The following is a 27,791-nucleotide window of genomic DNA, read 5'->3' on the forward strand; positions in this document are numbered from 1 at the left end:
GGTTGAATGGGAGCAAGGTCCCTAGCACAAGGGTTCTTTCAAGCTGAAATGACGAGAAATAGGAATAACAAAAATAACCCCAGCAGATTTTGGGAAGTGAGCCAGGCATCCCTGTGCAACCTGCCCAGATCCAGCCAGCCCCTTCAGACTTGGGCTGACTGGGTTCATCCAAGCCAGGGGAGCCCAGAGCCATGTGCACTGAATCAGCCCAGTGGAGCCCAAATCTCAGGATTGACCCTATCTGGGTGCTTCCCACGCCAGAGCGGTCCCACACGGGGCTGAGCTGACCTGGGGGCAACATCCCCACCACTGACCCCACACGGTACCCGCTTAGAGCAGCATCTCTCCTGCCTGCCCCAACCCTGACACTGAAAAAGCCACTCAGCACAGCCTGGGATCAAGTGTATGTTTTTATTTTTTAATGGAACATAAACTCCTTTAGAAAAAACATTCATCTGGATGATAACACCCATAGAAAAAAACATCAATCTCGGGTTCTTTTTTTTTTTTTTAATTTGGCATTTGTTATTTGCATTTATATTAAAGCAAAGTGCATCTCTCATTTTTTCTCATTTATACACATTGCACAATACATAAATAATGATGCTTATAAAACGTCTTTATATTTACAAGTAATAATATATTTATATATAACATAAAATACATTTTTTTCTTTAATAAATCTCAGGGGTTTTTTAAGGAGTCCTTTTTTTTTGAGTGTGTTTTATTTCCAAAGCACTACAATGCTAAAGTTCCAATGAGAATGCTCTCTTGTTCATTTAAACCTTTATATTTAGAAAAATAGCTTATGTTAAGGTCTAAACATGCTCATTGAGCTAAGAACAGTGTAAAAGTATCATACTCGTGTATGAATTCAAGAAGAAATGAAAGCACAACTGCATTTCCAGATAGGATGGTACCAGGATAACCTGATCTAAGCAGGTTACAACAGACCAACTATCGTGAACACTTTTTCTTTGTCTTCCCACTTGTTTTGTTGGCTTTGTTTTGTTTTTAGGCTTAGGCTTCTGTCACTTCGCATCTCAGCTCAAATTATGAAGCACGGGCCATGCACGAGGTTTCTCCGCTGTTGTTTTCTCCCCTTGCATCAATTCAAGATCACAAAAAAAAGCAGTGGAAGAATGAACACAGTGACAAGACATGAACCCAGCAACACGAAAAATAAAATAAAAATTAAAAGGGTGGGTAAAGACCCGGTTGGGAAGGTTTTGTACCATCCTTCGGCGGCAACGTGGGGTTAGGACTGCTGGGGAAGGGATCTTGGTGTCACCGTCACCAGGCATGGCAAAGGGAAGGTGGTGAGTAAAAAATACAGGTATCTTGTTGTTTTATCCAAGAGAAGGAGCTGTAACATATAGCAAGTGGCTTCTGAATCCATCGATCACATAGGATGATCCTTTCAGAGGCGTGAAGTAACTATATGCAATCCATCCCCCTGCATCCTTCTCTCGGCCTTCTGAGTTATTGGTCATTCACACTTCTAAAAAATAGATATATTTATCAAAATACCCAAGGCAAAAAAATCTTTCCATAAGCTATTTCTCAAAGAGGGGTGGGGGGAAACAAACAAAACAAAACAAAAACAAAAAGTTTGCATGAAAAGCAAGCACTCAGAAGGAAATAATAGCAGCAAAGTAGTATAAATGTCGTGAGTCCACTGTGTCTCGAGTCATCGGTTATTAAAAATAACCTCCAACCAGCACGGGCAACTGCTGATGAACTGTCTTGTGTAGCACTGGCCCCAGCCTTTCACAAAGCTGATTTGAACAGTAAATCCGGTCCATGGTTGCTGCATGAACTCATGGTCGTTGGGTCTCTGCAAGCTGTACGCCTTCTCGTAGTCAAAAGCCTTGATGGAAAAACCTGGAAACACTTTGTGAACCAGCAACGTCCTGGAGTCAGGGTTGTCCAGTGTGGCCGACTTGATGAAGATGGGGTAACTGCTGCGGTTGTACACCCACACGCCGTCCACTTCCTTGGTGAGCTGGATGCCGTAGCCGATCTTGCTGCGGACCTTCTGCACCAGTTGGCTTTTGTTGTCCGAGTTGAGCTGTCCGAGGCAGAAACCATTCCCCTGAGGTAGATCATAGAAGATATCCAGGGAGGGCTCTTGGACAGAGTACAGCCGACCCACACGCGTCTTCTCTTCCCAGTATGCCACCACGCACCAGTGTGACCGATCCCCCGGCTCCTGAGGAACTTGGGAATCTACAGAACAGGAGAAAAAAAAAAAAGGAAGAAAAGGAGAAATTGAGCACCAGGAGGGTAATATGACGTGAAAGCAATGCAATGCTGGCAGGTTCTTGCCTGCCCATGTCTTCATGATGCTTTCCATGCACACACCAATGCCCATAGCACATCCACCATTTCCAAAAGCCATGTCTTAAGGCCACTATTAAGACCACTTAAGTTGACCTAGGTTTGGGGGATTCCCATGCTGCTTCAGTGCCTAGCTCTGCTTGGAGTTAGGGGTCCTAAATCACCATGCCCACCTTCTAAAGTGGCTTGAGACTCACCAGCAGCACCCGCGGCACAGCCATTCCTCACCCAAACCATCCCTAGGACCACCCTCAGTGCCAACAGGAGAGACAAAATGCTTCAGCCAGCTGCACCCAGAAAGACCAAACACCCTAAAACCCCTTATTTGCACCCACCAGACAACTGATCCGTTTCTATAAATAACTACCTACTGTGCACAGATGCTGAAAAAAAAATGAGGTGCCGCTAAGAAAAGCACATTGAAGGTCACCCCATGGAACCAGAGGGGACAAGGGCTCACCTGCTTTAGCTCATGGGGCTTTTCCCTGCCCGTGGGCAGAGACAGGGTGATGGAGAGGATGGAAACATCTGATGAAGAGCCAACCGCAGGGACCAGAAATCTCATGTTTTTTAACAAAAATGGCCTAAAAAACCTTCAAAAACTCCAAAAATTCATTCCCATAGCCTTTCTTTGAACCCCCTTGCTCATAGCTATCCGGTGTGAGCAGCGAAGATATGACACAGGAGAAAAAAACAGGGAGGGGAGCTGAGAAACGTGAAAAAGCACCTTTTCCTGACAGAGGATCCCCAGCAGCACAGCGCTGCTCAGTGGGTAATTCCCTCCAGCCTCAGTAGGCATGTTAAGACCTGGGAAATATTCATCTCTGTAATTGTATTTGAAAAAAAAAATTAAAAAATAAAAAAAAATCAAGCTGGGAATGCGAGTTAGTGAGCACTACCGAAATAATCCCCTGCACCATGGCAGTAGCTATGGGGCTGGGGATGGTGGGTAACCTAGCACCCCAAAACTATCTCTGCATCACCTTAGCAGCCCCAAAAAGCCCCCCCGGCATGAGCAATGGCAGCAGCAGCACACTGGCTGCCCTGTTTTCTGTATTTTTTGGTATTAATAAGCCCGTTTCCCCACTGCAGGCATTTTTCTCCCATCTCCCAAGTTGTGCTTCAAGCCCTGCACTATGCTTTTAAAAAAAAAAAAAGCCCAGCCACACACTTTTAATTTCCTCATTTCTATGCCAGCGAGGAAAATATTTCTCCAGTTGCTGGAGGCAGCTACTAAAAATGGGCCTGACTGCATATTCCCCAAAATACAGACCCTTGCTCCTGGTGAAACCAGGGATGGGGGTTCCAGAGACTAGGGGGTGATCCCTGGGACAGCATCCATCGAGGTGTGCCCCAGTTTGTCCTTCCCCCTCCCCTTCTCAGTGCCTCCCAAGACTTTGTGGTGGATAACTTTATATCCTGCTGAAACCTGGCACCATGCAAGGGACCAAGGGGGGTCAGGGTAGGCGGCTTGGGTTACCTCCTCCCTAACACAAACGGGGTGCCCCCACCCAAGGGTGCACCCAGTGGGGCAAGAAACACCCCAGGATGGTGTTTCCTCCACCTGCCTGGGGGGGATAGAGGAATCTGGGGGAGATGCTCCTAGATCCAGGGGGATGATGCTCCTGGATCCATCCCCATCTCAACCACCCATTGCCCTTCCCCGCCGACTGCCTGCCAGTGATGCTCAGAGCTTCTTGGTTTTCATTTTACAGCAGTTGAGGGAATTTTGGAGCAACAGCCATTGAACCCTGCTGAAACTCCTGCAGGTTTTTATTTATTTGAACGTAAAAGCATCCCTTTCAGGAGGAGGCAGAGGGGAAAAAAAAAAAAAAAAACTTTTTCACCTGATATTTGTGCTTGCATTAGTGAAGACCACTTAACAAGTAGCTCATTGCCGCTTACAAAGAGTTATTTAATTGCCAGCACATTAAAAAAAAAAGCTAAAAAAAAAAAAAAAAAAAAAGAACTGCCTTGGCTATGAATGAACAGACCTTTATGGAGGCCTGGAAGTTCATGAATGAATCCCACTAGGTTTTTCAATGACATGGGGTGACCAGACCTCAAGGACAAGTCTTAGGTAATCTGGGATATTTTTTTTTTTAAGGAGCCAATGCCAGCACACAGTATAAATATGCCAGAGCCTCTTCCGTTTGCGGGCTTCAGCTGTTGACTGGATGTCTAGTCAAAAAGCCATGAGAATATAAGGCTTGAGCTCGGATAAACAGGATCAGGCCTCCCTGCCAGCCGCCACCAAAGCTGCTTTTCACAGTTGTTGGGACCCCGGGGGAGCCTCCCTGCTCCCACCCGCCTCCCTGATTCTGGCATCCGCCAGGAAAAAGGGTGGGAAAAGCCAGTGGCATCACTTGGGAGGCAGAGACAGGAGAGGAAGTTGCAAGAGATGAGGAAAAAATGACACATGCTCCCTACAGCGATGGGAGATTTTTTTTCCCCCCCGAAAAGGCTTTTTTGGTGGCAATGACCATGGGTCTGGGCAAATGAAGCAAATAGGTGGATTTTTCACCAAACTCGCTGGGTTCATCTAGAACCCCCTATCCAACTCCCACCTCTGCCTGCCACAAACCCACACAAAAACCCAGATCCTGGGAAATTTGCAGCCACATCACCAGTAACATATCCTTGCATGTGACAGCCCAGAAATGGCTGAGAGACGCTTTGGGATTCTTGTTTTGAGTTAAAAGCATCATTTTTATGAGCTCCTCGGAGCAAACACATCCCTTCCTAAATGCCTGGAAAACTCCCAGCAAACTGGGAGCGTTCCCATGTTCCAGCAAACAATAATGTTTAATGCTATAAACATCCCCGCTATTATTTTGTTATTAAGCATCCCTCCATTTACTGCTGTCATTGGTTTATTATTATTTTCCATGGTTTGCATCACAGCCTGCCTAGGGGCTCCATCAGGATCCCCCCAGTTCATTGTGCAAAGTTATTGTGAAAAAAAAATATATATAAAAATAACTGAAAATAAAGCAAGTCTACCCTCAGGAATTTAGAGAATTAATGTATTGATCACTCACTCTTGGGTCTACAGAGAACAGCCATCTGAAGCAGAGCACATTTCTGCATGGAGGGGAGAAATAAAGACAATAACTTGATACCCCAAAGTCTTTGGGGTAACATTTTTTTTAAATTTGGTGCAGACAGTTCATCGCCAGCACAACCACATCATTCAATACCTCATTTCCACTGGAAAACTGATTTTTTCCCATATTTTTTACACCCTCCTGAATGCTCCTGAGAGGCTGCTCTGACTTTTACCAGCGCATCCCTTGGCAAGGAAGGAGCTTCCTCCACAAAAGCATCATCCCAGCTACCTCCCAACACAGCAACCACCATGAGAGGCTGTGAGGTTTCCTACCACCTGCCTTGACCCTCATGAACATCAAGTCTTGCCCAAAATTGCTCAATAAAAGGCCACAGCCAGGATTTCTCTAGCTTCGGGTCTACATACGCTGCTCATGGGCTCAGGGCACTACCCTGCTCCGGGGAGGGATGCTGCAGAAAATGCTACATCCATCCAGAAATCCTGGAGGATGTGACACCAGACCAATAACCCCCCAAAATTAAAAGCTGCTGGAACCAAGGAGATCCAGATGAAGGTGGGTATGGGAGATTCACACCATGGAAACACCCAAATTTATCAGTAACAGCCCCATACTTGGTTCTCCCAAGTTGTGGCAGGAGGTCTCACATCTCACATTGCTTGGAAGTGGCAGAAAATTTCTGGTGTGGCTTTTCTCCTTGACACATGAACACTTTTAAGATGATGAAACCATGTCATCTGTACTTTTTCTTTCCAAGCTCCAGCAGTTTTATTAGGAGTATGGGAAGTCGGTTTGTTTTTTTTTTTTTTTTTCATTCAGGAAGAACCAAAACATTTCAGAAAAATGGAATTAAAAAAAAAAAAAACAAAACAAAAAACAACAAAACCAGCTTTTGGATCTCAGCCTTGTCCCAGTGCCAAGTCCATGAACATAGAGGGGAGGTGGGCTGGGGATCTTTTGTTTTGCTTTGTTTTGTTTTGACATAGCTAAAGGTTTTCCTGTAATCAACCAAGCTCTAAAGAAAACAGCAAGTTTAGCACACACTGAGCTATCTCACCCGCCGGGACCACTCCCATCTGATCAAGTCAAGAGCTATCTAAATTGTCACTGATATGTGTGATAATAACAACTCACTGCTGAAAATGGGAATACAACTGCGCTCCTGATTAGGTTTTTAAATGCCTGTAATTGGATCTTTCCTCAATGATATTAGGATTAGACACAAATTAAATTATCCAACTGTAGAAGCATTTCAGACTATGGATTTATATATTTTTTATATATATTTATAGAATTTTTTTTTTTTAAAGTAGCTTTGACCCAAAGCATCTTCTCATGCTCTTCCTAAACTTCTCAACATCACACCCCCTCCTCTCCTTCATTCCTCTGCGATCCCTGGGGCTGGATTTCCAACCAAACATGAACCCTGATGCAGTACTCGCCATGGCATCATCCACCCTGAACTGTTAACAAAAGTCTCCTTGTTTTCATAGAATCAGAGAATCATGGAATGGTTTGGGTTGGAAGGGACCTTTAAAGGTCCTCTAATCCAACCTCCCTGCAATGAGAAGGGACATCTTCAACTAGATCAGGTTGCTCAGGTTTTGTGGTACCTTCACCTGGTCCACTCGTGGAGGTGACACTGCATGCATGACTGATAACTGAACACGAATGGGTAAAGACAACAGATAAATTAATGTAGATGTCCACCACGAAATCAGAGCACCAAAAGGAGATTGGTCTTACGGACTTTTCCCAAAAGTATCAGGACGTGAGCTCCTGGGGCAGCAAGGAGACCTGGAGGGGTGGTGAGATCCCTGCCTGGCTTACCAGGAGGGAAGATTTCTGCTGGAAAACAAGCAATGTGGGCACTACCGATGAGCAGATGAACCTATGGTCCTTCCTCCTTTATCTGTCAGCACACGCGGAGGGCATCTGTGCTTAAAAAAAAAATGGGCTGGACTGCTGTCAGCACAACGTGTCGTCTGGCCGGGGCCAAGGCTGAGACCAAGCTCAGCGCGTCTCGCGCCCGGTAATCTCTCTTTGGCTGACCTTAAGTGGCATTTGCAAGCCTGGGGCAGAGCCATGCCCCCCATCTTCTCCTATTCGTTGAGATGGAAAAGATGGAGACACAAAACCTGGAACTGTTTATGGGTTTTTGCATTCTCTTCTTGAGGGTCCTCAGGGCACTCCAGTTGTGGTTTTGCCCCTCGTGTCACTGGCAAGTGCTGTTTTTGCAGGATCTCAGGAAAAACACACCCCTGAACTCTTATTTGAGAAGTGAACAGGCATTACATCAAGGTGAGGACAACGCTGAGCATGACGTGCAACCACACAGCTCATCAAAGCAAAGCAGGCACCAAAAATGGAAATTTTACTTCCTTTCTAGTCTCTCGGGTAATTTACAGGCCACTTGGGTGGGGGAACAAACAAAAAAAAACCCAAGAAAAATCCTTCAAAGACAGATTTCCAGGTATGCTTTGCAAAAGCAAAGAAAAAAGAAATCCAAATTAAAGGATATATCCTGCTGCAGAAAAGGGTCTTTGTGTCTTTAACGGAGCTTGTGGGCAGCCTGGAGACACCACCCACGGCAATGTTTGCCCCAAACCTTTTATATCTGCCTGCACACAAGGGTTAGACAGCTTCAGCTTCCTCACTTCCCCCACCACCCCCTGCTTTTGATGGCTGGGATGATTTCTGAAAGGCTAATTTAGAGGATGGTCATGTGTTAAGCTCCTGTTGTTTGCAAAGAAAACAAACCCTTACCTACTGCAGGGATACCACCCTCAAGGTGGCCCACAGGCTCCCTCCACCAGGCCAACACAAGAGCCCCCAAAGAGCTGGGACAGTGGGTCACATCAACACGTACTTAGGGAGCCCTTAATCTGTGGATTATTCACACGATAGACCATAACATCTCTTTAGAAGCCATTACAGCCCACCGTGTCAGTAGGTACTTACGGAGTCCTTAATCCGCGGATTGACAGGCTAGACCATAAATTTGTGTCTATGTCTAATTAGGCAGCTCTTATTACTCAACATATACAGTAGTCATGCAGGCTAAGGAGCCTTAAGATTGTTTAATTTATTAACAAGTTGTCCACCCAATCACTTAAATGGCTCCTTGCTCCTAGCAAAATAGGTAACCTTGCATGAAAATAAACATCCACCTGAGTTTTACCGAAAGACTTCAGTTTCCTGAAATTTTCGAAGGGCTGGTATCCAGAAGCCAAGATGTTGCCAACAGATTTGAAACCTTGCAAGTCTGAAGGGGACACAGCAGATAAAATCTGGCAGAAGCCATCAGGGGGAGGAGTCTGGGATTTCCTGATATTTGTAACTAGGGCTTTGGTTCAGACTCATTTTAGCGGCTACCTACGAGACTGGGAGTGCTCTGCTTGGTCCCCTGATGACCCAACCAAGAACTTCCAACACCTTCATCATGGCTGGGAAACCCTCTTGTGAAATCAGGACAGAAACGAGGTCGGGTTAGACAGTGGGTAGAGATGACTGATCCCTGAGGACATCCCCTAAGGTTCCCACCCCAACTTGGCAGTGCCTTGAGTCAACCTCCCAAACTGAAACCCAGCCCTGACCTTTAAGGGTTAATTCAGGGATGGGACACAAAAGCAAGAAAACAAACCAAAGGAAGGGTCCCTGCAAGCATGTTGTTGCAGACCTCCAAAGCCTCAAGAGCAGGCACGAGTATGGCAAACACTAAAGCTGGCCCAGGAGGGATGTCCAAGCTTTAAAAACGTAGGGTGATCAATATATACGTGTGAAGGAAGCCCAGCTCCCCAACGTCCCCTGCATCAAAGGACAGCAAAGAAAGAACCAAATTGAAACTGCTGAGTTCATGGAGTCCACCAAACCAGAAATTTGATTCATAAACATCCTATTAGTCACTGCTACTGTCTAATTACGGTGATTAATCAATTACCATGGCTAAAAATTACTTGAGAAGAGAAGAACCTTTTTTTGTACCCATTTTCTTTAAAAGCCAAGCAAGGCTACAGCTACAAGAGGAAAAAAAAAAATACGCAGGCACACACCAAAAATGCCTGTCTGCCTGTCTCCAGCGGTTAGAGAGGAGCCAGCTGACTCCAGTTTCCTCCGTACCAGGCTTCAGGCCTCATCAGCCATGCAAATTATAGAGTACCGTGCTGTCTGAAGGCCGAATTTCAACTCAGCTCAGAGAAAAGCCTTAGAGGAAGGGTGGGGATGAAGAAGCCAGCCAAATCCATTCATAATATTTACAGTAAATGGGCCTCTTTGCTGTTGTTTAGTATACAGTCAGTCTAATTATTTTTGAAGTTTTAATTTAAAGAACCTTCTTTATCTGCCTCTCCTTCTGCACTCCTCAAAGGTGTGGGAAAACTTTTCCCTTGTTTCAAAAAAGCAGTAGGACGGGAATCCCTTCCCCAAGCTCCAACCCAGCAGTTGGGTGGGACGAACAGATGCTTCAAGAGGGAAGACCCTTCCAGAGGGACTCTGCCAACATCCATGGGGTTTTTAAGACCCCCCGAGCCACCCGGACAGGCACAAGGACATGCAGATCCATGTGGAAAACCACTAGAAATCCTATTTTTGCTGCTTGTGTCCCTGTTGCTGTTCTCCTGTGCTGGTGGGAATGTCCTGGGAGGATTTGCTGGCTCGGGAGTGCTGCAGGATGCTCTGCAGCCCCATGCAGCCTCCAACCTCCTCCCCTGCCTTGATAGCACCAGGAATAGTTGCGTTTTAATGACAATCAGACAAAAGGCTCCTCTGGAAAACACAGGAAGCCCAAGCCAGCGTTCGTGAGATGCTACCGTGCGTCCACCAAGCAACTCAGGGTTGGTACCAGCCCCAGCTCCCAGAGATGAGCGAACACCTCCGTGCTTTGTCCTCAGCAGCTACCAAGACACACCTCTTCTCCACCCATACCCAACCCAGATCTCAACCAGAAACCTTCTGAGAAGGAGAAACCAGCACACAAAGGGCTCCTGACTTAAACAATGCAAATCAGACCTGAGGATGAGCTTGCCAAAATATCTCTCCCGGCTTGGGTTGTGCTGGAGGTTCCCGTGACAGCATCCTGCCCATCGCCTTTCCAGCGTGGGGATAAATGACCGACGCGTATGACAAGGCCACCAGAAGCCACCGGGCCACGCCAGCCCTGGGGTCACAGCCCCCCTCAGCGCAGACACTGAGCTCGGTTTTAGAGGATGAAGACCTTAAAACGCTTTTGCAATTAAAAATAAAGCTCCGCTGTTGCAAGGAGGGGGGAGGTCACCTGGTACCCGGCGGTGCCCCAGGGAGGGCAGGGATACGGCCCCCAGGAAAGCCGCAGCTCTCCACTGACAACGTGTAGCTATGTGGGTTACACGTTAAAAACCTTGTAAAGACCTTAATAAAACCTGAAGCAGAGCAGTCTAGGATTTCCAAACGGATACCTAATACACAGATGTGTGTTAGGATTTTTTTTTCCCCCCTAACTGCATTCCACACACACACACACACACACACACACACGGCATCGCTGCCGCTCTCATTTCAATAACGAAAAAAAAGCCTCTCCTCACAGCACACCGACCTAGAATTCTCCCCAGAGACTGAAAACAGACATAAATATGTTCCCCCCGCTCCGCAAAAAAAAGAACCACGTCTCCCAGCTCCCTTTCCCAGAGCAGCATCCCTCACAGGGATATAAACCCATGGAAAAAGCAGGGTTGGAACAAAAGTCCTTTTCACGCTCGTCGTGCCCCGCTCCGTAACAATTATGAAAACTGTTTAGCTGGGCTGGCATTTGGAGCATTTACTGCATTCCTGCCAATAAATTCCAGTCCCGGATCCGATGGAAAAGGCTCCCCCCCTTTCCCCTCCCTCCCTTGCCTTCATTCCTCCTGGCTTTCTTTACAACCTAATACCCTGTCGACGCGGGGCCAGGGCCTACTTAGGGGGAAAAAAAAACACCCAGCGCCAGACTGGAGACAGCATGCAGACTGAAAAAGTTAATCATTACTTCTGTCTGCCTTCATAATCTAATCACGCCTATTCCTAAGAGCAGGCGGTGAAGCACGCTCTCGTACAGGCAGGGTCGCCGCCCAGGGACGGACGGACCGACAGACAGACAGCATCAGCCCCTACCCAGGTAGGGGGCAAGCAAGGGATGGACGGACGGACAGACGGCGTTTGGATGGAGTTCACAAGCCTGGCCACGGACACACCCCTCCCCTCGCCTCTCACTTTGCTCTGGATTAATAACGCTTAGCAATTATAGAGAATATTACATTCATTAAGTAATTAACCCTCCCGGCGCTCTGGTGGAGTTGGCACCCCCCTTTCGCAGATGGAGGCTGGCAGAGGTTTGCCCCAGGCTATAAAACGGGGCAGGTTGGCAGGACCCAGATTAAAAAAAAAAAAACAACCAACAAAGAAAAACAAAAATCAAAAAGCTCCTTGTGCTTATCCCACCCGCTTTCGTGGCAGCAGCAGAGCCGTGTCCCAGGCAGGGACCGTGCCATACCCAGGGTGGCATCACCAAGACCCAGCAGCATCCCCCCCATGGGGGGAATCCCAGGGATTCGGGGCTCGGCAAACCCAGCACCATGCCGGCAGCTCCAGAAAATAACCATGGTGCAACACCTCAGGTGTGTCAAAGCTCCATGGTCTTGACACCCAGGATACATTTTCCATTCTCGGCTGTGACAAAGAACAGGAAAACTACGGGCCTCTGCGTATGAAGATTTATGGGTTTGTTCCTTATAATGATCTAAAAAGTCTCAGCCTGGCTTCCAAAGAAAATGAATTCATCAGTTCAAACGCAGTGATGTAACTTCAGGCTCCCAGCTCCTTTTCCAAATAAAACTCCTGTTATTTGATTCCTGCTCGAGAGATGATTTTATGGAGTTATTTACTCCATCCGCTCTGCCCGGGAAGGTGCTGCCAGAGCTCAGCCACGGGGTCACCGGCAGCTGTCCCACGTGGGTGAGCAGCACCCCATCTCTCAGTTTAACTTCTCGACTATTTTGCTATTTTCCTTGCTTTTCCACTCAAACCCCACCTTGCACACCAACGCGCAAACACACACACAACCCCTCTGGTATTATCTTGCATCACTCACCATGGAGGGGTCTCCCCCTTGGCAGCAATGCCCCGCAATTTTTAGCATCTATAAATTCAACCCATGAGTTTCCATCACCAAAAATCACTGGATCTAGAGCCAACTTCACTGGTTGTAAAAGCAGAGAATGTTTGAACCTTCACCACCTTCCCAACACCTGAGTCTCTCCGAGGCAAAGCCAGCTCTTATGGATGCAGTTTTGGCAGCTTTACAAACAAAATCTACTTGACCTATGTGTATATATATATGTATATAATATATAATTATATATAAAAAAATTTTCAATATATAATAAATATATTGAATATATTCAACCTACGTATTATATATAATTATATATGTTCATGATACATTAATATATCCTATATATGTATATATTACATGTAATTATACATATAATATATTCAATACACACATTCAATCTATCCATATATATATAGATAGGTTGAATACATTTTGTTGAACATATAACCATCCATAGCCTTGTTTATTACGTACACATATAGGTACACATTTTCTCCAAGTCTTAGCAGTCCAAGCAGTTCTGAGCTGCTCATTTAATGGAGAAATCTGCCTTTCCACCTGCTCAGGACCCAAGGGAAAAGCCCAGAAAGCCCATGGGAGCTGGACTTCACCCCAAAGAACTTGCCAAAACCCAGTACCCCATCAGGCACCTTGCTTCACCCCCGAGGGAGGATGAGGAAGGAGCACAGAGCTGGGCACCTGCCATCACACATGGAGAAGCATCACCGAGAGCATCACCAAGACCTCCTGCAACCACTCCGTGGTGCTTTGGTGTTGCTGGCACAACCAACCAGGGAGCTGAAGCCGGGAGGTTTTCATGCAGTGAGGTTAAAAGGGTAGAGAAGGGCTGAGCCAGCTCTTACAGGGTGGTTTTTTTTCTTTCCCCTTGCAAGTTAAAACCAAGATAATGACACTGGGTGGGGACCAATTTGAAGGGCTGAGCAGCCAAACCAAAATTAGTCTCCCGGCCAAGAGCTTCCTAGGCCTCACAGTTTGGGGAAGGAAGCTGAGAAAAGGCATGAAAAAAAAAAAAAGATTCCTTGGGAAGCTCGAGCGTCGCGCTCAAGCAAAGGTGACCCTGCTAGTCAAATATTTTTCACCATAATAAAAATAAAATCAAGTACTGGAGCAGCCTCCCTCGGAAAAGCTGGGCCCATGGGACGGGGTTTTTTTTCTCCTTTTTTTTCTCCTCCTCCCCCGGCACTTTCTTTCCTTTCACTAATAACTATGTTTTCTTGTATTTTTTTCTTCTTGGCTCTTTCCTCATAAAAGACTGATGTAATTTCCTGTCTTGTCCCAATGTTTCCTGTTAATTAACAGGGTGAAAGTTATCATCACATATTTAAATGGCTACCCAAAAGAGGGGAGGGGAAAAAAACCAAGGGAAAAATAAAAAAGAAAATAAAAAAGGGGAGAGAAGGGCTGTCTGTTAGCAAACACCACGTCACATCCCTGGTAGCACAAAAACCCCTGGAAAAAGCTTTTTGGACCCAATCACTTGAGCCCATCTGCAAAGACCCCCACAGGGGTGGCTCCTGCGGCAGGTTCATGCACAGGGGATGTGAGCCCCCACCCTTCCCCAGATGGGGATGGAAAATCCCTCCAGCATGTGCCCAGAGAAGCTTTCTTGCGTTAAAAAAGTAAAATAAAAGAAAATAAAGCAAGAGAAAAAGCAAAACCAGAAGAAGCAAAGAGAAAAGAGAAGAGGGGAGGGGAGGGGAGGGGAGGGGAGGGGAGGGGAGGGGAGGGGAGGGGAGGGGAGGGGAGGGGAGGGGAGGGGAGAGGAGAGGAGAGGAGAGGAGAGGAGAGGAGAGGAGAGGAGAGGAGAGGAGAGGAGAGGAGAGGAGAGGAGAGGAGAGGAGAGGAGAGGAGAGGAGAGGAGAGGAGAGGAGAGGAGAGGAGAGGAGAGGAGAGGAGAGGAGAGGAGAGGAGAGGAGAGGAGAGGAGAGGAGAGGAGAGGAGAGGAGAGGAGAGGAGAGGAGAGGAGAGGAGAGGAGAGGAGAGGAGAGGAGAGGAGAGGAGAGGAGAGGAGAGGAGAGGAGAGGAGAGGAGAGGAGAGGAGAGGAGAGGAGAGGAGAGGAGAGGAGAGGAGAGGAGAGGAGAGGAGAGGAGAGGAGAGGAGAGGAGAGGAGAGGAGAGGAGAGGAGAGGAGAGGAGAGGAGAGGAGAGGAGAGGAGAGGAGAGGAGAGGAGAGGAGAGGAGAGGAGAGGAGAGGAGAGGAGAGGAGAGGAGAGGAGAGGACTAACTAAATAAAAAAATAAAATTTTTTTTAAAAATAAAATAAACTGCAGAGGCAGCCAGCAACATCCAAGATGCTGCTTTTCTTAAGAGAAGTTACAAAATAAAAAAAGCCCAAAACCAACCAAACCAAGGGCCTAATCCAAAGTCAGCGGGCGGAAATCCTGCGAGACGCCGAGCTCCTTCCCTCCCCCAACCTCAGCCCCACACAGGATCAGGCCGCTCACTTTTTTGTGCCCTCCTGTTCCTCAACAGCAGCCGTGACGCAGCCGGTACCCTGGCGGCACCAGAGCCAAGCCAGCAGCCTCGGCATGCCAACCGGGGGGTCAAAACAAAGCGATTTAGGCAAAAAGCGAGGGTGGTTAGAACAGAGACCGTGCCTCAGCGGTTAATAATATCTTGGTGCTGAAAATAAACTGGAAAGGAAGCTCCTTTGTGACAGTAGGCAGGCGGCCAGGCTGCGGCGTGGGTCATTCAAGCTGGCCGGGGACGGCGGTGGGGCTGGCACCCACGCGCACCCGGCCCCGGCCAGCACCCGCTGCCCAGACTATCACCCTCCCAAAGCACCCAGTCAGGGCTCGGGGGGAGCTCCATACACTCCCATTTTTCCCTCTGCACCCCAAAATGGGGCATACCCCAATTTTTTCCCCTCTGGTATCAAGGTTTACGGTCTTGGCCGCCACAGTTAGAAATAGGCATCCCCCCATGCCGACGGCGGGGAAATGCATGTGGTTAATGTTACTGGTTCCTCTAGTGTAAGTGATACCCGCTGGCAGACAGCGGGGATGGAAACGATGCAGCCCGCATCCCTGCCAGCCCAGGGCTGCTCCTCTACGAGTGTTTTTGTCCCGTCAAGTTTTAAATGTCCCCAACGATCAAGTTGCCGGTGCTCATCAGGACATCTTTTGCGAGCAGAGCATGGTTTGAATCGACACCTAACCTCCAAAATTCACCTATTTGTCCTCATTCCTCCCTCAAAAGCACCAGGCTGCAGGATGAAAGCTGAGTGGTCCACATCATGGTCCCCACCATGAAGGACTCACTGGTGGTGGGGTCATCTGCATTTTATTGTCAACTGCTCTCAAGGCACCATTTGGTTGGGAAAATCCGACAGCAACCGGAAAAATGGATTTAATGGAGCTGTACAGGGATGGTTTGAAACACCTGGCATTTAATGGGGGGAGCACCTCTGCCATCAGGTTGTTTTTAAAACCCCTCCTAGAAGAGTATCTAGGAAAGGATCAAAAGGATGTAGAGGACTTAACTATTAAATGGGTCCTATTTGCTTGGGAGGGGCTGGGTTAATTAGCCAAGAGCCAGAAGCCAGGAGAAGGATGCCCCCAGCATCCCTGCGGCAGCAAGGGGGCTATCCCAGCCCTGCCCCCGGGGGGGTCCCTGCAGGGCAAGATCCCCCTTAAACCAAAAAAAAAACCCCACGGGGCTGAAGGAGCTGGAGCGGGTGGCCAAGCCAAGAGCCCCGGGGTCGGTGCCAAGCGCCGGCTCCCTCCTCCCCGCCGGCCACGGTCAGATGATGTGCGAGGCGAGCCGGGAGGCTCCTAGTCTGGCAGGCAGCCTGCTTTGCTCCAGAGGCTCCAGTGCTGTCATCTTGGCGTTAACCCCTGATAACCTTGTCCCTTCCAGGACAGGACGGTGGTTTTTAGGTAAGCGGGGAGGGGGGCCATGTCTCCTGTGAGGCTAGGAGGGAAAGGGTGCAATGCCCTGCGATGCTCAAAGCAAGTAAAAAAGTATTAAAAGGACGTATGCTCAAAAATAAACCAAGAATAAGTGACTTAAAAAAAAAATTCCCAAGCAATTGTTTATCCCTGGGACAAATATACAATCCTAGTTCCACAGGAAGATGTCTCAATTTCAGATTATAATAGGATGCCAATTTGTAAATAAAGGCATTTCACAGGAGGTTATAAACTCTGTATGAGAGGGAGGTGGAAGGAGGGGGGAATGGGAAAACACAGGCAGGGCTCTGCCAGAGAAACGGCGTGGGATCCCATTTACATGGTGGGGGGAAGCGATGGGGAGCCACCTCGGGGGACGAATAGGTCCAGACTGGACAAGGTGCTTCTTCCCTCGCGAGCAGATATCAGCAGGGATCAAAGGCATAGTGAAACATTCCCGGCCTGCCCATGATTTCGGAATGAAATGTCACTCAACCAAGCGGTCCCTTAGACCAGACAAGGTCCCACCGCTGGGAGAGCTGGAGCAGGGAGCAATCCTGATGTTTCTCTAACCCCCAGAGGTCTTTTTCCACCTTTTTGGTGCAGGGGAGTCGAGAGGCAGAAACTGAGGCTGCACTTGCTCCAGAAGAGCCTTGCGGGTCTCCCAGCCTCAAGCCTTGCAGAGTCTTGGTCCAGCACCCACCAAGCACCATCACTCAATGTCCACTGGCTCCAGGAGACCCTGGGGTGGTTCCAGAGTCAAGGCAAGTCAACAGGATTGGGCTGAAGTCTGGGTAAACTCTCAGGTTTGGTATTTTATGAATAACTCCTATAAATAAAAAAGCAGCAGAGGTGGCAAGGACACAAGCCAGCTCATGTTGCTTTCCCTCCATGATGGGCTTCTTGGAGAGCCGTGGTTGCCAGCACATCCAGCACCCTTCATCTCTCCTGCAGGAGAGTCACCTTCTTGCACTACAACCTTCCATCAGCCAAGAGCCATTAGCCCAGTGCCACACATGGGTCAAAGGGAGATGTCCAGGGCTGGGTGGGGAGAGACCCAGCACCAACACCATCAAGCACCATCAGCTCACTCCTACCCGAGGAGCAGAGCTCCTTCGTGGGTCATACAGGAATTCGGCCCCCACCAATCAGATGCCACCAGACCACGGGCTGACCACCATTAGGCTCTGCAATCATGGCTTTGCTTGTTTGAAAGAAGAGTCATAACCAAACACATCTGCTGAGAACGAGTCAGCTCAAAATACAGGAAAAAACCCTCCCTGTCTCCTTTTTACAGAAATTATTTTTATCTCCAGTGGGGTATTTTTGCTCTTTAACCATGTTGAGTATAGAAAGGATCTGGACTGATAACACCTGAGCACAACCATCTTGGTGGTAGACACCGTGAGCAAGGAGTCCTGACCTACACACAGAGTGACCACCGATAAAAATAAAGATATAAGAAAATAAACAAAGGCAAAAATATAGAAGCAAGAGCCAGTGTCTCAGGGGGAATGAGGGGTGCATCAGTTGGAGAAGGGGATGTCTGAGGAAGAGACAGCAGAGGTGAGATAAGAAGAGGACACCAGCACGGTGTGAAGGACTAAATATTGCATTCCTGGGCCAGAAAGGAGAACAGAAAGAGGAGGGAGGGAAAGACCAGCTCAGATCAGTTATCGCAAGGGAGAAACATTCCCCGTACATCCCTCCAGCCACGCCGCTCCCCCTCCCACATCCTCCAGTGCCTCTGGTATCCATCAGTGAAATTGCCTTCAGCCTCCAGAAGTAGATTTGCAACCCCAGCGGTGGACAGACATGAGACTCCTCATCATCAAAGGATCCTCATGGAGAGCTGCAAGGGCACTCACTTCCTTGCCCTTTTTAATGCTCCTCTTGCCACCATCCTCTCAACCCCACCATGCGGTTTTCCTGCCAGGGTAGCTGTGAACCCCAGGCTGGCCTCGTTCCCAAATTCTTGGTGCCAAGAGTGATCTGCCTCGCTAAATCCTGCCCTTCCAGCTTCCAGACATTAGGGCAGGTCTACTGACTTTGAACACCGCTACTACACCAGCATCAACTGCCCATCACTGGTGGCCAAAGGCTACAGTGCTAGGTGGCCACGATGCTACACCACCACCATCCATGCATGATGTCTTCTACAGCCGCCTACTCCAGCTTCCAAATCTTCCAAAACTGGGGTTTTTTTGCTTTTCTTAAAGCCGTCCTGTCATCAAGGAGCCACCTATCCAGTGTGTACAGCCCTGCTCTGGAGGGGATGAAGGATGCTGGGTTCTCCACCCTGCATCACTCATCTCCACCTGCCCAAACTTAGATAAGACCAAGCCAAAGCGCTCCCCATGTACCCTGCCAATGACTCCTTAAAGCCCACTTCAAATACACTCTTCTGCTAACTAAAATATGCAGGGGGGTTAGAAAAAAGAAGGAGAAAGTGAGCTTTGGAGGATTGTTGCAAAGTGCGTTTATTTTCCTTTCTCGACTGGGTCTCTCCAGTTGGGAATTTTCAGTGCTGCACTTCTGCGCGCGGAAGGGAGATGCCAGTAAATCAGAGCAAATTCAAAACAAATGCTCTTTCATGTGGAGGCATTCGGCTTTGTTTCAGGGCTTGGGTAGCTAACCGTATCCCTTCATGAGTCAACTCTCCTATCAGCTCCTCATTAAACTAAATGGCTACAATTACATTTGGGTAGGAAAAAAGAGCAGTTAATGATTGTAAAAGGTTCTGTTTCCAGGCTTGGGGGGGGGTGGGGGGGTGGAACCTTTGATAAGGAAAACCAAAAAAAAAAATCCACTCCAATGAAATAATAGAGTAAAAACGCATTTTCAGGGGGGAACATGCTTTCTTTTGGGGAGGGGGCTCTATGAAGGAGCTGGGGCTCCCCTTCCCGCAGCCCTTTGGGAGGCACCGGGAACGAGCCGTGTTATTTCCTGCAGCCCAAGCCCCCACCTCCCGCCTTCCCTTCGGGAGCAGAGCAGCCAGACGAGATGTTATCAATAGGCTGAACCTTACAGAAAGCCCCCTTTTAAAAGCGAGTACTTCCTCTGCTTATTTCATGTGGTATCCTGTGGAACTGAACTCTCTCCTCCCCTCCGCAACGGGTGTATTTCAGGAGGAAAAAGGAAAAAAAAAAAAGATCTAACAACATCCTTATTGTGTTGTTTTGCTTCTTGTCTTTTTTCTTATTACAGTCTTTTTGTTTCCTTCCCTAAAGCTATAGGCTCCAATAGCAAAAAAATAAAGAAAAACCCAAAAGTCTTCTGCATTTAAAAAAAAAAAAAACAGCAACAAGTTTCTCTGTTCCCTCTCCGTTTGATTAATTCTCATTAGGGCCTTTGAACAAACAATATGCTCCCCTCTCAAATAACAGACTGGGTATATATTACACCCAAAGAAAAACAAACAAGGCTCACTTAAAGACATCCACACCAAACGCAATTCCTGGAGAGAGGCAGGGGCAGATGCACGCACGCGTGCGGCCGCCACCGACCTATTTCTGAAATTCCAGTTTCAGAGCAATGAATAAATCATAAATCAGGGAGACATGCCCACAAAGGGAAGCACCTTCAAACATCAGCAAGTACATGCAGGTACATGGTTTCAGACACTTTAATCCTGGTAGAGACAGAGCCCAGCTGCAGAGTTGGCCGGTCCGAGGTGGGAGATGAGGTGCTGGAGACATCACACCTTGGAAAAGGTGTTGGGACTTGGACTAGGTGAGCTTTAAAGGCCCCTTCCAACCCAAATCATTCTAGGAATCTATGAAAAGCCCAAGAGGGGTGGGGCAAACCACCCTCCGAACCCCCATCCCACTATGGCACCTGGAGGCTGAAGGAGATGGCAAACGGGAAAACAAGGGAAATCATAGAGTATCCCAAGTTGGAAAGGACTCATAAGGATCAAGTCCAACTTCCTCTGCAACATCCTTTGCAAAAAAGGGGGTCACCTTTCCTCACCAGGCACCACAAGCCTCATGCATGAGATGCAGGGTGCTGGTTACCCTACCAGGAGCAAAGCCCAAGCACAGCTCTCGTCCCAGAGAGAAGAGATGTCACCACCACCACCAGGCCAAGGAGAGCTTGACACTGAATCCTTCTGCAAGGCACGCCCGCACCTGCTCCAATAATCCATGTGTCCAAACTAACAGGTGGCCAACATTGCTTAGCCTTCCCCAGCACACCTCTTCCTGCCTCGCTCCAAAAAGTAATGGAGCGCAAGGCTGGAATTCAAAGGAAATACAGGCTTTTGGGGATGGAGAAGCTCAGCTGGGATTTCAACACATCCTCTGTGCAAGAGGTACGTGGCTGCTACTGAAACGAAACCTAACTCCCGCTTTGAGCACACCTTTCTCAACAACATGCATCCCTAAAACTCCCCAGCATCGCTTCGCCTTCCATTGGGCCCCTTGGTCAACACAACCCACGGCCAAAATCAAGGGCAACAAGAGATGTCTTACCTGAAAGCCCCCCAGGGGCTAGGCAATTAGTTCCCCCTGTTTCAGTGGAGGAAGGCACAGAGTCTGGACAATCTGCTGGAGTGGAGGAAAAGAAAAAAAATATCAGTATATAGGCGGTTCTTCGCAGGCTCCCAGCATCGCCGCAAGCAGAACACACATTCCAAAGGGTTTAGCAGGAAGCGATTACTAATTGTCTGCGCAGAGACAGTAGTTCATCAAGAAGCATCCACCCTAACTCATCGCCTCAATCAAGGCTGCGCGCTGTGCTTCATAAGCAGCCAATGCTGATTATTAGACCAGCAAAAATTACAGACTGGCTGCCACCTCTCCGGCCAAGTCACCGGGTAATGAGATCAAGGTTGTCATCGTTCTGATGTAAGCGAGCTCCCAAAAATGCTTAAATCGTGGCTTCATGCACCCAGTTTAGTCAACACCTGTAAGTCACCAAAATGGGAACCGAAAGGGAAATGTCTCATCGCCGCTCTTTTGTGGCAAACGGTCTACATTTGTGTTCCCCTGCTCAATTTTTGTCACTGCCAGCTGCTGGCAGATCTTACACCCCGCTGTCACCTCCTGGGACAGGTGGGCAACTGGATCCACTCCTGCATGGCCCACCAAAGGGCAAGGGCAGGGCAAGATCAGCTGCCCCATGAAAGGTTGCACGGAGGTGCTGGAGCTCAAGGTTTGGACCTTTCCATCCCAAGCCTGCTGCTCCAGGTGACAACCACCAGAAGCCAGCACCGATCCTCTGATCCTACAGTCAAATTCCAGCTTTTCAGTCACTATCATGGGGGAGACAAGCTCAAGGACAAGCCTGAGAAGACCCATGAAGTTCATGCAACCTTCTGGTCCTCAGCAGGTTCTCGGGGACTTTGGGTTTCACCCCATTTGGGCTCCCTAATGACTTCATTTTGCTCATGGCTGTATCTCAAAGCTAGGACCACCACCAGGAGAGCTAATTTTCTCCCTACTGATAGTCGTTTTTCCAGATTTCATCCCTGAAATCCCAGTGAAAAAGAAATTCCTGACTGCGTAACCTCATTTTATCAGAGCAAAGTAGAAGCCCTAACAGGAATATACAGTTTAACAGGATATACTTAATCAAACCAAAAACAATAGGGGAGACAGGAAATGGACTTACTTGTGAAATACTGTATACGATACTCTAAATGTCTGGTCATGCTTTCTATGTTTTAAAGAAATATGGTTTCTCTTTTTTTAACCCTCTCTAGTCCAGACCGAAGATTCCCCCTGCCCCTCCCCTGAGTTGGCTTCAACTGCTTGGGCTACAGATGCTTTCTGATCGCAGGCTGCACCACCCTGCCCTGCGCTCGGCCCCATCTGCCCCTATTTACAGCTCCCTGATGAGTCCCTGTCTGAAAAAGGACTAATTTGCCCTTTCCATCTTGTCTTGCTCCAGGGATCATACATGACCAGGTCCTCAATTAGCACATCAGGCAGGATGGCGGGAGAGAACCCTATCCTGCCTTAAAATGCAGAACCCTAGCAATGGGGTGATGTGCTTTCATGACATCTTCACAGCTGTCGGCTCCCTTCTCGTGTCCCATCATCCAACAGCTGGTTCCCTTCATCAGTTAATTACCCTCTGAAGACTCTTCAGAGGACACAGAGCTGATGCACCTTCAACTCTAGACCAAGCATGATGGTCAGGTGTGGGATAAGCCCAAAGGCAGGACCCTCCCGGACGCTCTGCCCTACACATGGTTGTTTTCATCCTTGCGCTCTTCCTATCACCCACAGATCTGCCAAGGGCCCTCGCTAGCAGAGGGTACTCGGGCTTGTTTTATTTTCAGTCATAGTTCAGTCATTGTTGTATTTCAGTCATAGGATCAGAGGTAGGATCAAGCAAACTCATGTGAATCTCCTCCCAAAACTGCCTTCCTGCAATATAAAACCATCGCAGAGACACACAATTATTCCTGGTGGCCACCAGCCCAACCTCGCGAGGTGCCGAATACTTCCTGGAAGCTGCCAAACTTCCAACGCCCCTGAAAATCGATGCCACAGGAGGGCATTCAGCTCTGTAGTGACATCTCAGTGGATTTCCTGCACTCTCATACTACAGCAGCACCATGACCACCTGCACAGGAGCATGACGGACACAGACCCTTGCAGCCCCTTGTCCCACTTAATGATGGGTCAAAATATCTGCTTGAATAATTTGGGGGCACCGCTGTCCATCTCATTTCCAACACAGCGACAGGTGGCAGCTCCTGCAGGGATATTGAGGGTGCTGAGCTCTCACATGCCTCCAGGACTGCAGGGTGAGCCTGGCCCGTGCAAGCCACCATCACCCATCCCTGTAACCATCCCATGTAACGGAGAGGGAAAGTTCTCTCCTTGTTGAACAAGCCGGCCTGGACCTACAGCCTTCCCACAGGTAATCCAGCTGTCAGGGGCAGATCTTTCCACTCTACGGCCAGTATACAAACACCAGATCCATCCTATCAACACACAGACTGATGTGACTTTTCAATACCCGCAGCAGACCTGCCAGCTCCCCGTCTATCCCTGCGCTCCTCCAGCCAGCGACACAGCCTGTCCCAACCTCCATCACCTCCAAAAAAAGAAAATGGAATCCCCATCATTACGCTTTTAAACTAAAAGAGGGGAGATTCAGACTAGATACAAGGAAGAAATGTTTTATGATGAGTGTGGTGAGGCACTGGCACAGGTTGCGCAGAGAGGTGGTCGATGTCCCATCCCTGGAAACATTTCAGGCCAGGTTGGACGGGGCTCTGAGCAACCTGATCTAGTGGAAGATGTCCCTGCCCATGGCAGGGGGTTGGACTAGATGGCCTTTAAAGGTCCCTTCCAGCCCAAACCAGTCTGTGATTCTACGATCATGGGCACTGGCGACCGCTGCCAGACGCCATGCTGGTCCAGGTATTCCTGTCTGTCGGTCCATATGAAGCACTTAAAAGTTGTAGCACTAAATGTTTGAATAATTTTATGACCGCTATCACGCTTGCTAAAAAAGCAGAGGTCTCCTGCTGGATGCACGTTCCCAGCTCCACTGGCAGGTGCAGTTGCCCGAGTCTAAATGGAGGGACCGTTCCCACCCAAGGCCCCAGGTGAGAAGGTGGCTCCCGCGCCTCAGCCAGGTAAAAGGCTTCACACCTTCCCATCATCACCTACTGTCCCTCTTCCATCTAGCCAGCCCGTGGTGAGCAATCCTCAACATCCCGCTGGGAAACTGCCGCAGGAGATGGCACCGACGCTGGGACGGGAAACCCTCGGTCGCTCCGCAGAGGAAACGCCGAGAAACCCTGAGCTTGCAAAACCCACCTGCAACAACAGACTTCCAGGCTCCGCTTGTGCCTGTCACGGCCCCGTTAGTCAGAGTTCAGCTGCCAAATGGATTTTTCTTTTAAAAAGGAAAAAAAAGGAGGACTTTTTGGTGAGTAACCCAGTTGTTTCTGTGTTTCCGATGGGCAGCGTTAATCACTTCCTATTGGCCGATAGGAATAACTTTTCCTTTCGAAATGGCACATTCATGTTCTGCGGCTTTTCTGTTTACACACATTTTGCTACCTTGTGTCAACACTTGCTAATGAATAAATGTATCACTCGGCTAACTGAAAATGAGGTCCTGGCAGAGGCAGATTGGATGTTTAAACCCTGCTAATAGATTTAGCCTAACATCTTTACAGGAAACCCAAGGCAAGCTTTAACCCTCCTCTCCTGCAGCTCTGAACCCCTTTGAATCCCATGCCAGGATCATCACTGGCTAGAAAGAACAGCAATAAAGGCAGAAATATAAACTTTTGGGGGAACATTCCCCAGCAGGGACGCAATCAAAAGGATGCCAATCTCACCCAAACCCACAAAACGTCGTGACCCAGCAGACCCTCAGAGTCTGGTACGGAACAACCCTTCTGCATCCCAGCACGTGCTCAGATGTTGAACCTACTCCTGATATCCCTCTTTCATTCATTAGCCTTTATCTCCCCCTTTTTCACCCGGAGACAAAGTATTTCATGCATTGCAACCCAACTGTCAGTTAAACAGCTTTGCTGATTTCCACAAGGCATAAAAAGATTTAGTAGTCTTTCTTAGAGCTTGCAGAGGGGAAAAGTAACAGTCCAGCCTCTGAGGCAGCAGTGGGCAGGATGGGACCCCACAACAGTACCCCATGTGTCCGAAGCAAGTTTGGGGGTTCTTTTAGTCCCGAGAAAATGAAGCGCAGCAATTTTACATGAACCGCTCTTTCGGCCACAAAAAAAAAAAAAAAAAAAAAAAAAAAAGACCCGATATTGGTCTTCAGAAATACACCCATTGTTGCCTCCCTCACCACCGTGCCCCTCCTGCCTGCTGCGACCAAGGGACGCGACCACAGACACCACCGTGCTCTGGCCAACACTTCAGACCCGTTAATCCTCGGGAGCCAGGAGCTGCCCCTCCCCGAGCACCCCCCGTTTCCGATTCTCCCCACCTCTCCTCCTTCTCCCAGCCCGATTTATCTCACACCCAGCAAGCTCGCTGCCAACCAAGAGTTTATGCAGACAACCGCAAAAGAGCTGGTGCCAGCCTCAAATGGGCTTCTCCCCTGGCACCCTGACATTCAATTACAAGCAACAGGCATGCAGAGCAGTGCTAAAATAAAAAAAAAAAAAAAAAAAAAAAGGGAAAAAAAACTTAACTTTTCAACTTTCTTAATTTTTTTCAACTTGGCAAGGCGGGATGAGGCTCCTTTAAAGCACAGAAAGGTTTCTACCAACTCCATTTGTCAAGGCTCATTGGGATTCCCAGCCATCAGGGAGATGCTAGCCAGAGCTGTGCTGCATCCCAACCTAAATCCCTACAAATTCACCCAGGGGTGCGGGAGCACTGCCATTTACAGCTAGAGCCCACAGTTTTCCTGGCTTTCCAAGCGGCTCGAGCAGCAAAGGCCTGTGCTGCATTGCAATCCCTCCTAAAGTTTCCTGCCAGAGTTTTAAAATCCTACTTTGTGCAGAGGGTGTCTTAGATATGAGTTGTATGTTAATGCTTCCAGGGGTATCAGGAGGCACAGAAGCACGCAAGCAGCCCACAAACAAAATGCATCTCGGCATGACAAAAGGCAGACGTTTCCCCTGAGAAAGGGGCTGCTTTCCCTTTTTTTATCTGCAGCCTGCATTGAAAAAGTCCACTTACCAGTTGGTTTGAGAAAATCCATTGGATATCTGGAGTAGGGTGGAGGGGGAGACTCTGGAATTAGAAAAGTACAGAGAAAATAAAGGCAGAGCCATGAGAAAGGAAAAAAAAAAAAAAAAAAAAGAAAAAGAAAAAAGATAGGAACTTATGATAACAGTGGCATTCTTTTAGCAAAACTGTTTGTCTTAGCTCTGGGGGTTGGAGGCAGGGCAGCGAGGCGGTGATTGCCTTGATATTTAGCTGTCAGATAAACAAAAGGGGCCGTCTGGCGCCAGTCTCCCTGCTATCTGCCGCTCGGGCTGTCTGATCGGGGCCTCCTTGGCTCGGCGGAGCCGCGGCAGCGCCGGGGCCGAGCGGCCCCTAATCCCCGGGCACGGCGCGGGGCCGGCGGGGAGGCAGCGCCCCGGGTGGGGTGGCCTGGGGCGGTGGGGGGGGTGGGGGTGGGGGTGTCTAAACTAAAAAACAAAAGAATAAAACACAGCAAGCACGGCGGTGGGAAGTTTTGGTGTCGGCGGTTGTCCGCCTGGAAAATAAAAGTTGGGCGTGAGGGAGCCGAGCCGCCCGCATCCCCGCATCCCCCCCGCGGTCCCCCCCGCGGTCCCCCCCGCTCACCGAGCTCGCAGAGCCGGCTGAGGTGGTGCGGGTTGCAGCAGACGAGCTCGGGGTGCGCCTTGCCGTAGGATTCACAGCAACATAACCGCTTCACTTCGGCGGAGTGCCGCAGGTCGGGCCAGCGGAACACCTTGCAGAGCAGCACCGGCAGCGGGTACCAGTGCTGGCCCAGCCGCGAGTCGGCCTTGGCGGGCAGCAGCAGGCAGGGGGTCCGCGCCCCGCCGCGGGACTCCACGGCGTGCAGCAGCCCCTCCAGCTGCCGCTCCTTCAGCCGCTTCAGCACGGCGTGGGTCAGTGCCTTCAGCTCCCCCTCCGCGCCCGCGGACCCCCGCCCGCCGCGGACCGCCTTGCCAGGGCAGCAGCACCCGCGCCCCCCGCCGCAAACATGCGCCCGGGCCTCGGCCGCCGCCGCCGCCGCGCCGGGTCCGCCGCCGCCCGCCGCCGCCTCCTCCTCCTCCTCCTCCTCGCCGCCGGGCGCGCGGCTCCGCCAGAGCCGCCGGACGAGCACCGAGCGTTTGGTCCTGAACATGCGGGACGAGAGGAGGGGACCCCGGCTACAAAACGGGCATGTCGTCCGCCGCGCATGAAGGGGCCGGGAGCCGAGACGCGGCGGCGGCGGCGGGGGGCAGCGGCGGGCGGCGGCGGGCGGCGGCGGGGGGAAGGCGGCGGCGGCGGGGCCGAGGCGGGCTGTGGCATGCGCCAGTCTCCGCGCTGGGGCCGCGGGTCCCGCCGCCTCCCGCGGGGGGCTGCGCCGGCCCGCGGCTCTGCCCGCTGCGAGAAGCAAAACACCGGAAAAAAAAAATTTTTTTTTTAAAAAAAAGGGGGGGAGGTTAAAAAAAGGGGAGGGGGAAAGGTTAGAAAGGGGGGGGGGTTAAAAAAAAAGGGAGGTTAAAAAAAAAGGTTAAAAAAAGACGTTAAAAAATGTTAAAAAAAAAGACATTAAAAAAAAAAAAAAGAGGTTAAAAAAAAGGAGGTAAAAAAAAAAAGGGGGGGGGGGAGCCGCTGCTCGCCCCGGCTTTGCCCAAAAAAGAAAAAAAAAATATCACAAAAGCGCGTCTACGGTCTGCGGCGCATCGCGGGAGGGGAGGCGGGTGGTGGAGGGTGC

General features: G+C 49.3%; 1 protein-coding gene across 2 annotated transcripts; it reads right to left on the reverse strand.

Annotated features, from left to right (window-relative positions):
• Nucleotides 1-397: 397 nt before the first annotated feature.
• Nucleotides 398-27,292, reverse strand: SMAD7 (SMAD family member 7). 2 transcript variants are annotated; one of them, XM_074856341.1, is made up of 4 exons: nucleotides 26,687-27,292; nucleotides 26,075-26,128; nucleotides 20,918-20,989; nucleotides 398-2,229 (listed from the first exon to the last, which is right to left on the reverse strand). In XM_074856341.1, exons 1-4 carry the CDS (start codon nucleotides 27,213-27,215, stop codon nucleotides 1,691-1,693), a joined length of 1,194 nt encoding a protein of 397 aa, XP_074712442.1. In that variant the 5' UTR covers nucleotides 27,216-27,292; the 3' UTR covers nucleotides 398-1,690. The 2 variants fall into 2 exon arrangements, with proteins under 2 accessions (XP_074712442.1, XP_074712441.1); XM_074856340.1 differs by having other exon boundaries at nucleotides 20,918-20,992.
• Between the last annotated feature and the right edge of the window lie 499 nt (nucleotides 27,293-27,791).

This window comes from Strix uralensis, chromosome Z (genome assembly GCF_047716275.1).
Source record: "Strix uralensis isolate ZFMK-TIS-50842 chromosome Z, bStrUra1, whole genome shotgun sequence".
Taxonomy (NCBI): domain Eukaryota; kingdom Metazoa; phylum Chordata; class Aves; order Strigiformes; family Strigidae; genus Strix; species Strix uralensis.